Source organism: Sprattus sprattus, assembly GCF_963457725.1.
Source record: "Sprattus sprattus genome assembly, chromosome: 5".
In the NCBI taxonomy this organism is placed as follows: domain Eukaryota; kingdom Metazoa; phylum Chordata; class Actinopteri; order Clupeiformes; family Clupeidae; genus Sprattus; species Sprattus sprattus.
In genome coordinates, this window is record NC_137924.1 from 30090867 (window position 1) to 30108471 (window position 17605).

The 17605-nt window shown below is 48.6% G+C and overlaps 1 protein-coding gene across 1 annotated transcript in view; it reads right to left on the reverse strand.

Annotated features, from left to right (window-relative positions):
- arhgef49 (Rho guanine nucleotide exchange factor 49) overlaps window positions 1–15944 on the reverse strand; it is a gene marked incomplete at both ends in the record, with an annotated part of 27814 nt that extends 11870 nt beyond the window's left edge. Inside the window, 3 exons of the mRNA XM_080839753.1 lie at window positions 7330–7620; window positions 7834–9302; window positions 15852–15944. Coding sequence (XP_080695879.1) covers window positions 7330–7620; window positions 7834–9302; window positions 15852–15944 — 1853 coding nt within the window. The remainder of the gene's footprint in view (window positions 1–7329; window positions 7621–7833; window positions 9303–15851) is intronic.
- Window positions 15945–17605: the final 1661 nt, after the last annotated feature.

Sequence of the window (17605 nt, forward strand, 5' to 3'; positions counted from 1 at the left end):
TGAGTTTGTGTGTGTTGGTGATATTACTGAAAAGGACAAAACATTCGAAACAATGAGTTCAGTACTACTGTATTGTTTGGTAACACCTATCTTTGTGTGAGCCAGAGAGAGGGAGAGAGACTGTAAGAGTGATAGAGAGGTAGTGAGAGAGGGAGGAGAGAGGAAAGAGTGATAGAGAGGTAGTGAGAGAGGGAGGGAGACTGAAAGAGTGATAGAGAGGTAGTGAGAGAGGGAAGAGAGAGGAAAGAGTGATAGAGAGGTAGTGAGAGAGGGAGGAGAGAAAAAAAGAGAGTTGTAGTGAGAGAATGAGGAGAGGAAAGACTGATAGAGAGTGAATGAGAGAAGGAGGAGAAGAAAGAGTGATAGAGTGAGTGAGAGAGGGAGGAGAGAGGGAGGAGAGAGGAAAGAGTGATAGAGAGTGAGTGTGAGAGGGAGAAGAGAGGAAAGAGTGATAGAGAGTGAGTGAGAGAGGGAGGAGAGAGGAAAGACTGATAGAGAGGTAGTGAGAGAGGGAGGAGAGAAGAAAGAGTGATAGAGAGTGAGTGAGAGAAGGAGGGAAGAAGAAAGAGTGATAGAGGAAGTGAGAGAGGGAGGAGAGAGGAAAGGGCAGTGTGTTCCTGACTTCAGGGACCAGATGCCACAGGGAGACTCAGCATGTTCATTAACGCTGAGGCTGATATGAGAGAAGGATGGGATTTCAACAGGAGTACCCTCAGGTACACAGACAGGTAGACAGACAGACGGGCAGACGAGCAGACAGACAGGCAGACGAGCAGACAGGCAGACAGACCAATGGGACAGACAAACAGACCAATGGGACAGACACACAGACCAATGGGACACAGACAGACAGACCAATGGACAGACAGACCAATGGACAGACACCGGACCAATGGACACACACATCCTCACACAGACACAACACACACATCCTCACACAGACACAACACACACAACACACACATCCTCACACAGACACAACACACACATCCTCACACAGACACAACACACACAACACACACACCCTCACACAGACACAACACACACAACACTCACATCCTCACAAAGCCACTTCACAGCCCTGGACAACTACACACACATCCTCACACAGACACAACACAGCCCTGGACAACTACACACACATCCTCACACAGACACAACACTTCCCAGCCTGCTAGCCACGATTTTCTTTCGTTCCAATTCTTGGATGTAGGATTTCCCCCCCTTTGTAGAAACCTGTTGAATGGATACATTCGGTCTAGGAAGTTCTCATTGTTTTGTTTATGTATCTTCATAAGTACGCCGACTAAAAAGGAGTTTCTGTCAGAGAGTGAATCGAGTTGTTTTACTGAACATTAGCCATCTTGAAGTCGTATGACGTTCTTATACGCTTATACGTCCTATTACGTACGACGAAAGCATAGAGGGGCGAGCCCTCCCGGAAGCATTGAGAGCCCTGTTTTGTGAAAAAAATTGATTTAACATGAGAGTCATTGAGAGAGGCCGTTTCGCCCCAAATCGCCCAAAATAGGGGCGAGCCATTTGAAGCACAACTTTTGTCTGACTGTTGCCTGATTGGACAATGCCATTCAGAGGCAGATCAGACGGTCTAGTGGTAGAATCCGACAGAACAAAAATATCTCCTTTTCCCATTGGCAGTGCGTCGCCCCAATCGCCCTTACAGACAAGACGCCCCCGATCCTCACACAGACACAACACAGGTCTGGACAGCTCCCCACACCCGTTACATGTGTTTCCTGTGTCTGTTTACATAACCTTGCACACACTGGGGACAACTGGCACATGTCTATCCCCAGATGACACATCCGCCCCCCTCCCCTCTCTATCTCTGATGAGCGAGTGGCCTCCCTAAATTGGCCGGGGTACAACTCTCTATCTCTCTCACTCCCTCTCTCTTAATCTCCCCCTCTTGCTCTCTCTCTCTCATGTGTTTGCTCTCTCTCTCTCCCTCTCTCTCTCTCTCTCTTATGTGTTTGCTCTCTCTCTCTCTCTCTCTCTCTCTCTCTCTCTCTCTCATGTGTTTGCTCCCTCTCTCTCCCTCCCCTGGCTGTTGACTCGTCAGAGCTTGTCAGAAATGCTCATTTGCATAAAGGTAATGTCTGGGAGAGCTGAGGTGGGAGAGAGACTGAACGAGAGATGAGCACACACAGAGACACACACACACACACACACACACACACACACACACACACACACACCACACACACACACACACACACACACACACACATACACACATACCAGCAGTGGTTGTACCTCACTTAATTAGCATTAATAAGTATGCAGATGAACAGACACTTACACACATAGAAACAGCACGGAAAAAAGAAGGGTATCCTTTGGGTTCAGAGGTTAAGGTATAAAGTAACTGACAGGATGCTCTCCGGTCACAAGGGGTCATGGTGAGAAATAACAACCAAAATGTTAACTTTTATTTTTTTACGGTGGCTAAATAAATAAATAAATAAATAAATACAGCAATCGCCTTTCCATCTGACGTTAGCGTTAAGTCTGTCATTAAGTGATTTCCAACGAGAGATTACCTGTCAGACAAAGGAAGATTTATGGGTGGTAATAACCTGAAGCTTAATTCATTACCAAAGAGGCAAGTGTGATAAATCTCTTCTCTCTAGCAAAGGCCGCCCTGTCCACAGGTTAGTTCCCGATTCAAACTATACGAAATGGGAAATGGACTATATCTCTATAGCGCTTTGCTACTCATAGAGCACTCAAAGCACTATACACATTAATGCCTCAGACATCTATCCATTCACACACAAACACAGATGGCCGATGCTACTATCTAAGGTGCAAACCTGAACATCAAGAGCAGCTGGGGGTTCAGTGTCTTACTCAAGGACACTTTGACAGTTGATGAGGAGAAGTCTGGATAGAGCTAGCAACCTTGCGTTTGCTAAACTACTCCTCTACCTCCTGAACCACCTTTCGCCTCACTATATAATTATCAGTGTTTTTGGGGTAGACATAAATGTTTTTCTCACAGGAAACATGTAGTGATTGTATTTAGCGTTGTCCTCTTGAGAGGAGTAATGGCCAGCGCACTAATTGTATTTTGAAGGGGAAAAGGGACAACAGGTCAAAAGTTCCCCCCAGCCAAAATGTTCTAGAACTTTCCGATAATGGATTCTACTTCCCCTGAGCTTAGCTTGCCTCATAAAAAAAGGTACAAAAAGACAGAAACAGAGAAAGTCATCAAATCTACTTCACACAATATAAAATTGAGACTTAAATGGCACCACTGAGACCAAGTGTAACACAATGAGTGCTGTCCCTAGTCTGTAGACCTGTGTGTGTGTGTGTGTGCGTGTGTGTGTGTGTGTGTGTATGTGTGTGTGTGTGTGTGTGTGTGTGTGTGTATGTGTGTGTGTGTGTGTGTGTGTGTGTGTGTGTGTGTGTGTGACAGCCACATTAGGTCCCTAGGCTGTAGGCCTCGTGTTGAGATGTGCCCGACCCGTACAGCACTGTCACTAGCAGTGACAAACTCCCACTGCATATACACGTTTACACTGGGCCTCCAGATAATGAGACCAAATTCAAAATCCACATTTCATAAACGCATTTGAGAGAGCAAAGTAAAAATCTACATGCAGGCTCAGCTGAAATATTCATTCAATTTAGCGGCAACCTCGCAGCTTGCGGTGGTGGATGAGATTGATTGTTTAACGTTTAACGCAACGGTGGGATCAGTAAATCTCCATACCCTCATATCCTGTTTGCTGCTGTGCATAAATCACAAGCCACTGTGTGCAGCAACATACTCCTGTATCTATTATCTATCTCCCTTTCAGTCTCTCTCTCTCCCTCTCTCCTTCTATCTTTCTCTCTCTCTCTCTCCCTTTCAGTCTCTCTCTCTCCCTCTCTCCTATCTTTCTCTCTTTCTCTCTCTCTCTCTCCCTTTCAGTCTCTCTCTCTCCCTATCTCCTATCTTTCTCTCTTTCTCTCTCTCTCTCTCCCTTTCAGTCTCTCTCTCTCCCTCTCTCCTATCTTTCTCTCTTTCTCTCTCTCTCTCTCCCTTTCAGTCTCTCTCTCTCCCTATCTCCTATCTTTCTCTCTTTCTCTCTCTCTCTCTCCCTTTCAGTCTCTCTCTCTCCCTCTCTCCTATCTTTCTCTCTTTCTCTCTCTCTCTCTCCCTTTCAGTCTCTCTCTCTCTCCCTCTCAGTCTCAGTCTCTCTCTCTCTCTCTCTCGCTCTATATCTCTCTTCCCCCTCCAGAGAAAAGGGGTTATGGAGTGCAGAGAGGCCCTCTGGCAGTAAAACGATAGAATGACCAGAGCCAAAGAGGAGAAGGAGAAGCAGGCAAAGAGAGGACATACTTCCCTCTTAGGGGCCGTGTGGCTTACTGCGGGCTAACCCTTTTAACGTCAGGGCACGCCACTGCCGTGCCAGATTGTTTGGCCGACTCCGTGTCCCTCGCCATGTGCCAGGGTTAAACTCCAAAACGAGCTAATCGCCGCCCAAGACAATATGCTAATCAGAGACGCCACGGCGACACAGCATCCAGCATTCAGCAGCGGTGCCATCGCCGTGCCAACATATGCCATCTGTAAGGATGTGTCAGCTCGGCACGGAAGTAACAGGGTGACAGTCACAGCTCAGCCTTTCAGTGACAATCACACTCTGTCACACACACGCACACACACACACACACACATGCACCAATGCCCTGAGTGTGTGGGTGTGTGTGTGACAGCCCCATTAGGTCACACACAAACAGGAATTGGCATTGTTGTGTGTGACCAGCTATACAGCAGGGGTGGCTACAGCTATACACACATACGTATATTGTCCATTGACACTCACACTAATACACTCACTGATGTATACAGTTACACAGACTTAGACATGCGCAAATACAACGTCACTCACAAAAGCACACGGTCACACAACCACACATGCATAATAAATCCATAATTATTTCCCAAACTCCCTTCACAATCACACAAACCCAGTTGCTCACTGCATGTGGCTCTCTGTGTAGCCTAAACCACGCTCAGAGACATGCAAACACACAAATGCAAAAACAGATAATAATCATGTGCTGACATTCACACTTCATGTATCAAGACACACACACACACACACACACACACACACACACACACACAGACACACAGACACACGAATACACACACAGACACACACACACATACAGTACATACACACAAAGGGCACACACACATACACACACACACACACACACAAACAACCACACCCACACACACACTCACACACACACTCACACACACACACACTCACACACACACACACACACACACACACACACACACACATACACACATACACACACACACAGACTCTTCTCTCCCTACTTCAGTCTGACTATCTATGAGGAGTGTCTCAGGTAAATGGATAGGAGGACAAACGCCACAGTCAGTCCCACAGGACAGCAGCAGACAGCTCTCAGTCTCAGTCAGCTCTCAGTCTCAGTCAGCTCTCAGTCTCAGTCAGCTCCCAGTCTCAGTCGATCTCAGTCTCAGTCAGCTCTCAGGGTGGCTTTACACGACAACGCTCCCGGGTGAAAACGACAAAATATTTTATCAGATGTGCCTTTCGTTTAGACGGCGACAGCGTTTTTGGGGCTTGAAAACGCAAAGAAATGAACCCACCCTCCAGAGTGGAAATCTTAAAAACGCTCCACCGTCACGTTCCCGTCTAAAGGGTTGAAAACGCAAAAGTGTGCTCTGAGCTGCTCACGCTGGCTATCCTTGCCTACGCGTTGACGTCATACGCTAAGGAGAGAAGTAGAAGGACGTTTCAACGCATGCGCGCGCTCTTGGTGTTGTTGTATGACAGTGCTTCACAGTACCACCTAGCCACCTGGCATGCATACTACATCAAGTTTCACACATTTTTGCGTCCCCGTGTGCATGCAGATTTCCACCCAAAGTCGCTCGTCTAAACGCGAAATAAAAAGTGGGAACGCAACGCCACTTTTGCGGTTTGTGTTCAGATCGTTGTCGTGTAAAGCTAGCCTCAGTCTCAGTCAGCTCTCAGTCCCAGTCAGCTCTCAGTCCCAGTCAGCTCTCAGTCCCAGTCAGCTCTCAGTCTCAGTCAGCTCTCAGTCTCAGTCGATCTCAGTCTCAGTCAGCTCTCAGTCTCAGTCGATCTCAGTCAGCTCTCAGTCTCAGTCGATCTCAGTCTCAGTCAGCTCTCAGTCTCAGTCAGCTCTCAGTCTCAGTCAGCTCTCAGTCTCAGTCGATCTCAGTCTCAGTCAGATCTCAGTATCAGTCTGATCCAGTCTTAGTCAGGAGAGTCTCAGTCAGATCTCAGTCTCAGTCAGATCCAGTCTCATGGTCCCGGAGCTGTCCTGCTTTACCCAGGCAGCTGTTCTCTCCATTCGGGAAGAAATCTTGAGCTCCGTCTGTCGGATACGCAGCCTGTGCCGTGGATAATGCATTTCATATCTCCTTTTTTTAATTGAAAGGGCTCTGCCAATAATAGATGTCAGAGAAGATGTCCTCTGACTGAGGCCACAGCCTCTTCTCTGAGGCCGTGTCACACAACACAGACTCACATTCATTCGTGTGTCAGTCGAGTGAGAACACACTGATCCTACACACACCACGGCCATATGGCTGTCAGATAGCCTTGCCCTTCACACAGGCAGTGAGCGGAGAACACTCCATGACAGCACTGCAGTCACGGTCAACAGAAAATTATATAAAAAAAAATAAAAAAGCTATGAATAAAACAAAAATGTAAATGCATTCATCCTTATATTATAAAGTAATTACTGCGTGTACTGTCAGTAGCTGCAAAATGAGTCATCAGTCAGTGACAGTATCAATTAGTAAAGTATTGGTGGTGTTCAGTGGAATAGCAGAACTGCTGGTAGTATAAGCAGATGAAATAGTTGCATCAACAGCATTCATTTCTCCAAATTTCTCTAAACCATGTCGCTTATGTTACTGTGGTAGCATTATTTAGTGCTCCTTGGAGCCAAAGCATGCATAGTAAACAGAATAATTGGCCAGGTCTGCCCAGAGTATATTTAGCTCCTATTTAGCTATATCTCAATTCTTTAGTTCCTTCTGGTTCCTTCACTTTTTATTCTTTTTTTCTTTAAAGATTTAGATTTTTCTGCCTATAATTGCACAGTTTGCCAGTTGAATGACAGGAAGCGAGGAGAAGAGGCGGGGAGAGGACTGGGAAACGACACCAGGCCAGACCTGAACCTGTGTCCCCACCGGCCTGTGCCACAGTGCCCCCCGTTCCTTCACTTTCTAAATGAGTGTGTGCTTAGATGGAGCAAGCCTTCCTCTCTTACCTCTTCTTTATGAGGTCCAGTGCGGAGCCCAGCAGGCCGTCCCTCATGCTGTAGATCTTGGCCCCGTAGCTGGAGAGGTCGGCCCCCTCCAGGAGCAGTGCAGGGCAGCAGCTGGAGGGGCCCTCGCCGCTCTGTTTGCGCGGAGGAGGGAAAGAGCCGAGGGCCCCGTCTGTGGCCCCTGAGGCAGCGGGCTGGGGGCCCCCGGCGGCGATGGCGGTGGCGCTGCTGTTGTTGTTGTCCCCGTCATGAGGAGGAGCAGATGTGGACGGTAGGGGGGAGCGTGGTGCGGGGCTGGTGCAGATGGGGGCGAGGGTGGTTGAGGGTGAGGTGGTGGTGGACGAGGAGGAGGAGGAGGAGGAGGAAGAGGAGGTGGGAGCTGATGGAGCCAGGCTGGAGTTAGAGGGGACCTCTAGGGGGCGCTCTCCAGTCTGACATGGGGTTTGGTTCCGGTTCTGGGACTGCCAATGGGCTTCAATGTTATCATGTGTATGATGCAAAACCTGCTCTTGGGTTTGGTGTTTGTTTTGGGTGGGTGGTTCACAGACAGCATGTTTTTTCTCAGTCTCTGCGATTGTCTGTTCGTTGTCTTTGTCTTTATTTTCTTGATCTGTCTCCATCTCCTGGTTACTGCTGTGTCGTTCACCCTGCTCATCACTGCTGCTCTGTCCCCCATTCTGCTCGCAGCTGTTCCTCTCATTCTGGCTGCAGTTCCCATTTTGGCCAGGTGAGGGTGCTGTTGAAGCCACCAGCTGACCGTGTCCACTCTCCTTCTGTCGCATCCTCTTGAACTCCTCGAATGTCGGGATGTAGAGGCGCCCCATGGGTCGTCTCTTGCGCTCCGGAGTGGAGTGGGCTGACCTTCCGCCGCCCCCAAGTGGCTCGGAGGTAAACGACCGGCTCATGTTTTCATTCTGAGGTTCCTGCGGAGGAGTCGCAGACGTGTCGTGCAGTGCCAGATTGGGGCTGCTGTTCTGCCTGCGCAGCTGCAGCCGCCGCAGCACTTCCTGTTTAATCTCCTCGGGGCTGGTGATGCGGCGGGCGCTCAGAGCACGGGGCGCAGGGCACAGACGCGCCACCCCTTCCTTCTCTCCGCCCCAGGCCGTTGCGTACGGGGGCCCCATGAACCCGTTCCCCGGGGCCACCTGTGGCCGGAGGGGCTTAAGGGGCTCCGTGACGCGAGCGCTCTGCAGGCGCAGTTTGTCCCGCAGGCCTTTTCGGCCGTTCCCGTTGACGGCCCACTCCTCCGCGGTGGTGGTGGGGAACATCCACTGCGGGAAGAGCGGCACGTCCCGGCGAGTCAGCGCCCGGCGCGGGTAAAACGCCAGGCTCTCCGGGTTGCCCACCACCTCGGCGTGAAGGTGCCCGCCGCCGCTGCCATCCTCAGGCTGGCTGTCGTACCAGTGGCTGGTGGACGTGCAGTGCAGGATGAACTCGCTGTCCACGCTCCTGTAGGGCACCCCGCTGCTCAGCGCGTACAGGCTGGGGTCCGACACGGCCCAGTTCAGGTTCTCCATGCTCCGGTAGAGCCTGCTGCTGCTACTACTGCTGCTGCTGCTGGTGCTGGAGGTGGTGGTCGTTGTGGTGTTCACACACGCCCGGATTGCCTGCGGCTGCTGATGCCGCTGCTTGGCCCTGGGGCTGGATGGTGTGCTGCCGGGGTACCTGGGCGACGTGCCACCGCTCGAGGAACAGTACCGGAGACCCAGGCTCCCCAGTAGGCCGCCGGGGGAACACTGGCCTAGGGAGGGAGCCTCATGGCTGGGGTAGGGAGCGTGGGGGAAGCCCTGCAGGACGGATAGGGAGGAAGGCAGGTCGGGGAGGCAGCGCTCCAGGTCCATGCTGCAGCCCGGTGGGGGGGTGGCGGGGGGGAGGTCACATGGTACGGTGGCCGCCTTCACATCTGGCATGATGGGCGCTGCTGCTGCTGCAGGGCTGCACCGAAGGATGCTGGGAGGGGAACAAGGACCAAAGCCCTGAGGACACAAACACACACACACAGGTAAATAAACACATGGATACACACACACACACAGACATACAGGTAAATAAACATATGGATACACACACACACAAATACACACACACAGGTAAATAAACACATGGATACACACACACACACACACACACACACAAACACACATACAGGTAAATATACATACGGCTACTTTAACACACACACATACAGGTGAATATACATATGGGTACACTCACACACACACACACACACATATAGAGAGAGGGGGAGAGAGGAAAGCTATAGAGTAGGTATGATAGCCATGCAGAGACAAACACATGTGAACACACACACCACACACAAACACAGATGCAGCGACAAACACACACATGTGAACACACACACACACAAACGCAGAGTCAAACTATAGGAGATAAGACTATATATATTTAGACAAGATATAAAAAGACACGCATTCACACTCACACACAACACAGCACACACACATGCACACTCACACACACAGACACACAGACACACATACATGAACATGATACAATAACTATACAAAGACACATGCTTTGAATACATACTGTACATATCTAGTCACCCTTTCTCTCTCTTCCTCAAAGACAAACAAAAGGCTTGAATACACTGCACATACAAACATAAAAATACACATCCACACACATATATACATGCTTACAAACATTCATACAGATGTATACGTATTCATCTGTCTGCACATACATTTACTCACAAACCCTACACCCACATGCACAGGCACACACACACATACACACACACACACACATACACACACACACACACACACACACACACACACACACATACACACACACACACACACACACAGGGTTTGGGTTATGACATCTACAGCCCATTTTAACATGAATTATTCACCGCTGCCTAATGCTTCAGAAAGAAGTAATCTGTCAGTACACAGCAAAAGAAACCATCCAGAGAGACATGACAGTGCAGCTTATGGCAGCTGATGTGCCAATGATAAAAACGGAACACAAACTACTACCAATAATAATCTAGTTATAGTTTGAAATATAGTCAAATAGTCATTTGTCAACTTTTTTAACACAATTAATTAACATGGAGCCATGGGACAGAGGCATCCAGTTTGCCATGGCTATGACATTACTCGGGAGAGAAGCCACATTTAATGGGGAACAGCGAACAATGTTGAGTAACCACAATTTCCATGTTCCTCATGCGTGATTCCTTCACATTAATCGCATTAATATTCTAAAAACGGCTCATCGGCTGATGGAAACGGGTGTACAAAATAATGAAATAATAGGGGAGGATTATTTTCGCCCGCTTGGCAACAAAAAAAGGGACAAGCGGGAGATAAATGTACTAATCCGTGCGGACGGTAATGAAGAGCGCCACTTCGCAGTTGCCTCCAGCTCGTCTTCAACTAATCAGTGAAGGGACTCGGATTAGGGAAGAGTGCTGTAGGCTTCTCCCTCTCCCTCCATAATTAGTACAAATCGCCTGGCTCCGGGCCACATACATCCATCCATCCATCCGTAATCTTCCACGGATATCCAGGTCAAAAAGGTACAAGTTATGAAACAGCCCGACAGCGCAAGTGACCTTGCGAGCCCATATGAATAAAGAACATCCAAATGGATTTGTTTGAAGCAAGCATTTATTTGCATGATGCTTCTGTCTTGTGTGCTGCGAGCAGTTTATGGGGCCAGATAAAAGGAAATAATTATTCAATTGTGCTTGAGAGAGAGAGAGGGAGATCGGAAACGCCCTTCGTCTTCAGGTGTTTAATTAAAATGGCTGAGCTTTAATTAAAAGGTTTTCATTAGGGGCTCCCCGGCAACGCAGAAATCTAATTTGTTTTGTCGTTTAAAGGCGTTCTAGAAGAGGAAAAAACCTGTATCATGACAAAAGGCACCGGATTTATTTCTCATTCGGATTTTCCACAGGACGCTGATTCCCTTCAGTTTCGCCCGCTATTTGTCTGTCATTCATCCTACCTACACGCGCTGCGTGTCTGTCAGCGTGCACGCATGGCGCTCCCCCTGTCTCTCTACCTCCCTTTTTAAAGCTCTGCTTTGAAAATCGCTGACGTGCGAATAAGCACACCTCATTAGCGCAGTGTGCTTGGTAAATATGTGCGCCGGAGGACTCAAGCACGCCGGTATCACGCCGCTCGCAGACGGGCACTAGTTATCACATGTCTCCTATCCACGAACCCGTGCAGGCTGTCCACTCCCACTCCGAACAACGCTCTAACAAATGTAACTGACTGCCCAAAGTGATCTGTGCAACTCCATTTTTTATCTTAACTTAACTAACCCCGGGTTTAAAACACACCATATCATCGCCTGCAGCACATTTTGCCCATGTTGATTAATTAAGATAGTTTGATACAGCCAGAGAAATCAAAAAGGAAGATGAAAACAATCTAATTCTCATTAACTCCCCTGTAATACTCACTTCAAGCAATGAGGTGATTAGAGTATTGTAAGCGTGAGACGGGAGCTGAAACTGAAGCCGTCTTTGCGGGTTACGCTGCACCCTTAGGCCATGTAAACTCACCCCATTTTAATCGAGTCTCCGAACACCTCTCCTGCGTCTACCGTAGTACTCCGGTGCCCCAGATGTGTGGCTTCTGCCCGGAACCTTCCGCTAGCCAGACACACCATCAACAAACCCAGACTGTTTTGGCCTGGAGCGCAGGAGATGTCTGTGGAAAACGAAGAGGGGGAAAAAAGAGAGAAAAGACAAGAAGAGGTGAAATCAATGCAGATGTCTAAAAATAATCACAGCCATGTTTCTAAAGACACCTGGATCACAGGAGTTTGAAGCAGTGCTGACAGTTCGCTGTCTTAAAGTGAAAGAGGAGGCTTTGAGAACCGACCCAAATCTGTTAAACAACATATCCGGGTTTGTCTAAAAATCAGTCACATCATTAGTTGATTTGTAACTCAGGGTTTTACAGAGTTCAACATCTAATATAAATAGCCTAACAACATTTCTGACAGCACCCAGCCAGCCGCAAAAGTCAACTTCAATGTCACCATAGGGCATACTGACAACCAATCACTTTCCTTAAACCCAGTAAAACCAGTGTTCTCCCAGTGAAGACACATTACTGTAGATGAACCTCAGCTGCCAGGAAACCTGATGAAATGTCACAACCCTAAGCCATAAACAACAACAACAACAACAACAACAACCATAAAGCACAACACAGCAGCACGGGACAACCTCTATGGTAGATTCACAGCTGCCTCCAAACGTATCATGCATATTTTACTTGAAGCTGACACTTTTCATCCTAACACAATCAGCAGCATAGGCAGGGAGGCAGGTCTGAATGCTCGGAGGGATTTCATCTGGTGACCTTGGCCTGTGCAAATCACCAGGTATTGAACACACAACCCTTTAAAGCATCTCTTCAGACGACAGCCTTCCATTCCTGTACACATGGTCTGACACACACACACACACACACACACACACACACACACACACACATTTCCATTCCTGTACATCACCCAGGGCTATCGCAGGAGCAGCCTTGCATTTCTGCCCAGTCTGGTCTCGTGTCTGCATGCATCAGGTATGTCATTAGGTGGGGGGGTGCTCTGTGTGTGTGTGTGTGTGTGTGTGTGTGTGTGTGTGTGTGTGTGTGTGTGTGTGTGTGTGTGTGTGTGTGTGTGTGTGTCACAGACCATGTGTAATCTCCCCCATGGGAGGCACTGTCTGACCCTGGTCATTCAGGAGCCACACATTAGTCGATAAAGACATTTCATTTCTTCTCCCTCAGTCTCTCCCTCACGACTGTCGTCTGTTGCACTATTTAATATTCCTCTCTGTCTTCTTCTCATTCTCTCTTTCTCTCTCTATTTCTCTCTCTGTCGCTTCATCTATCTTCCTTTCTCATCCTCATGTCTTTTGTCTTCAGTTGGCACTTTCCATTTTGCACATCTTGTGTGCAGGAAAAGGCCGAGTCTGTGGCTAGGGCTGATTGACAAGCTGTCACAAGAGACCATTCCTATCCCCCTGCAATCCCTTCAATCTTCCCCTTCATACTTACACACACACTAACACACACACACAGACACACACACAGACACACACACACACCACACACACACACACACACACACATACCCTGGCTCCTGCCCCCCCCCCCCCCCCCACATCCAACCCGAGGTGACAGGCTTTGAGTGACAGGAGCCCAGAGGACCGTCAGGCAGCAGTACATAGGGCAGTCAGTCCCCCCTCGCTATCCTTAGCTCTCGCACAGCCAACACTAAACCCTCATTTACAGGAGTGCCTGTGCTCCACAGCACAGTGTGTTAGCCCAGTACCTCACTGTGTGTTAGCCCAGTACCTCACTGTGTGTTAGCCCAGTACCTCACTGTGTGTTAGCCCAGTACTTCACTGTGTGTTAGCCCAGTACCTCACTGTGTGTTAGCCCAGTACCTCACTGTGTGTTAGCCCAGTACATCACTGTGTGTTAGCCCAGTACCTCACTGTGCACTGTGTGTTAGCCCAGTACCTCACTATGCACTGTGTGTTAGCCCAGTACCTCACTATGCACTGTGTGTTAGCCCAGTACCTCACTGTGTGTTAGCCCAGTACCTCACTATGCACTGTGTGTTAGCCCAGTACCTCACTATGCACTGTGTGTTAGCCCAGTACCTCACTGTGTGTTAGCCCAGTACCTCACTGTGCACTGTGTGTTAGCCCAGTACCTCACTGTGTGTTAGCCCAGTACCTCACTGTGTGTTAGCCCAGTACCTCACAGTGTGTTAGCCCAGTACCTCACAGTGTGTTAGCCCAGTACCTCACTGTGTGTTAGCCCAGTACCTCACTGTGTGTTAGCCCAGTACCTCACTGTGTGTTAGCCCAGTACCTCACTGTGTGTTAGCCCAGTACCTCACTGTGTGTTAGCCCAGTACCTCACTGTGTGTTAGCCCAGTACCTCACAGTGTGTTAGCCCAGTACCTCACTGTGTGTTAGCCCAGTACCTCACTGTGTGTTAGCCCAGTACCTCACAGTGTGTTAGCCCAGTACCTCACAGTGTGTTAGCCCAGTACCTCACTGTGTGTTAGCCCAGTACCTCACTGTGTGTTAGCCCAGTACCTCACTGTGTGTTAGCCCAGTACCTCACTATTTATCCTCATACTAAAATCATTTTCAGTTAGGCCTAGACAAAATTGAGCGGGCACAACTTTCATAAGATTTGAACCGATTTGAAGAGACATACTGGCTGACACACAAACATGTCAATCATGGAACAGATTAACTTCAGGTTAAATATCTGTTCCCATTGCACGATGTGTGCTTTCCCTGAATGACATATTCAGATTCGATCTCTATAATGCACACACGCACACACACACACACACACACACAACACAAACACACACACACACACACAACACACACACACACACAGAGAGCACTGAGCTCTTAGAGCAGGCTTGAGGACTGTACAATGCACACACACACACACTGTTGGGTGACCCAGGGGTGAAGTTACTCTACTGTGACAAGCTGTTTTTTCTCTTCGTCAATACATGACAATGTCTCCTCCTTTCAGCTCCCCTTGTCAGCCGTCTTTTTTGGGTATGTGAAAGTGACGTTTTATTGGCTCTGCTCCAAGACAGGGAGATGCTGCTGATGACAGCACCACGACGGCGCCTGACTCTGCCGAACCTGGGCCATATCTGGGTCCGATCCGGTCCGGTCCGTTCCCGAGACGACTGTAGTCAGGGATTTTATCCTCTCTGTATCTCCCTCTTTTCCCTCCCTTCTTTCCCTCTCCACTCTCTGTGTGTTCGCTCGTCTCTCCTTCTCGATTTTGCACACAGAGCACGCGGCACGGCTCCATCTCATTATAAAGTGTTTAAAGTGGTTCGGTCTTCCAAGTGTGAGTGGTCTGTGTGTGTGTGTGTGTGTGTGTGTGTGTGTATGTGTGTGTGTGTGTGTGTGTGTGTGTCTGTGTGTGTGTGTGTGTGTGTGTGTATGTGAGAGCCTATGTGCCTAAGTGTCTGTCTATTTCTCTGTGTTTTATGTGTGTGTGTGTGTGAGAGAGACAGAATGTGTGAGTGTGTGTGTGTGTGAGAGAGACAGAATGTGTGAGTGTGTGTGTGTGTGTGTGTGTGTGTATGTGTTTATGTGAGAGACAGAATGTGTGAGTGTGTGTCTGTGTGTGTGTAGACTCCAGACTCTCACTTAGGCTCTCCGGTAATGATGTGATAATAACCTGGCACCTCATTACGCCACAGCCGCCGCCTCTCCACCTGGGAACTACTCCATATCTATCCCCACGATAAGCACAACTTCACCCACAGACAGACAGACAGAGACAGAGAGAGAGAATGAGAGCGAGAGAGAGATGGGAGAATGAGAAAGAGATAGAGGGAGTGCAAGAGAAGAATGAATGAGAGAGAAGGGAATAGATGGATAGGGAGAGAAGACGGAGAGAGAATATGAGTATGTCAGCCTCCTAGTTTTACGTGCTAACAGCCCAGTCATTTCATTGAGTGAAGCTCACTCTCAGCACGGCGACTGTCTCAATCTCATATCTGTGTTTCAATCCATCCATCAGACTCGTCTCAATCTCATATCTGTGTCTCAATCCATCCATCAGACTCGTCTCAATCTCATATCTGTGTCTCAATCCCTCAATCAGACTCTCCACATGGAGCAGTTTATCGAGCGCTGGCTGGCCAGCTCATTCACTCTCTGTCTCTCTGGTTCTCTCTGATTTTCTCTGCCTCTATGTTTCTCATTTCCTCCTTCTTCTAGCACATTCTCTCTCTCTCTTTCCACTCATCCTCTGTCTCTCTTTTTTCTCTCTCTCTTATTCTCGACTCTTAGTCTCTCTCTCTCTTCCTCACCCTTGTTTTCCCTGACTCTCTCTATCCTCCACTTCCCTCTCATCTTGTCTCTCTTTGCTTCTCTTTCTCAACCACTCTCTCTCTCTCTCTCCCTCTACCGCTCTCTCTCTCTCTCTCTAAAACTATAGGACTGTGAGGGTTTGGCTTGAATGGATGGATGTCTGGACAGGACCCTGCTCCGTGTCTCTATGTGCCTTTATGTGTCTGTGGGTGTCTGTGGGGGAGGGAAGCCACAAGACCACACGTGGGGGCGTGGGGCGTCTTTGGCCGGCTGTGCGTGACAGAGCGTGATGTGACGTGACTGGACGGCGAAGACAGGGCTGGCGGTGGGGCGTCATGGCCAACGGAGCCTCACAGTGGGACTACGCAGCTGAGGTGAGACGAGGGGGGGCGGAGGGGGGGCGGAGGGGGGGTGGAGAGCGGTCAGACCAGATGTCATCTCAGCGGTCAGGACCAACCAATGTTACACACCTCAACGCAGGAGATCCATATCTCCTAAAGTCCACTCAGCCATTCAAACAGACAAACACACACACACTCACACGTACACTCACTCACACACACTTACACACTCACACTCACAGACACTTACACACACACACACGCACAAACAACGCCCTCATCTGTTTATATGAGGACTTGTTGATGCATTGGCATACCCCTCCTACCACCCTGACCTTCTCATATCTCACAGCTTTACAGAAACATGTTGTTGCATTTCTCCTGTCATGGCTCCGCTTACCACATCAATAAAACTAGAAAAACAACAATAAATATTCTCCATTCTCTCCAACCTGCCAGATCTGCTGGTTCTTCCTGCTTAGTCACACACACACAGAAGCGCTGGTTTTGGTGTCCCAGCTTTTTTGTGTCCCACATTTGAAAATTAACAATTAGTCATTATTTTCCAAATTAACATTTGTCCCACATTTCAAAAGGAGAAATAATAATTAGTAATACATTTCAAACACTCCTCTCTATCACGTGCTTTATGATTGTGGTGTGGAAATTAACCCAGGTTATGCAATTCGAGGCAGAGACGCTAACCACTATAAACACCACCACCAACACCACCATAAACACCAACACCACCAGCACCACCATAGGAGAGAGAGAATGCCTCTGTCTGCTACTGTTTCGTACTGTAGAGTATCTCATCATCCTTCAGTCAGATGGACAGCACTGTTCTGATATTATATGCACAAAGGGGTAAAAGGGGTAATGCACTTACATAATGGATGGATCAATCCAGCCACCCTGTGCTATTTATCCTGAGTGGCTTTCCATGCAGTTAATGTACATGCCCATACACTTCACGTTCTTTATGGCTGTCAGTGCGATGACCTTGGCAAGAGAGAGGCTCTCTTTATCACTGTACAGTCCTTTCCATAATAATCCCCCATCACTC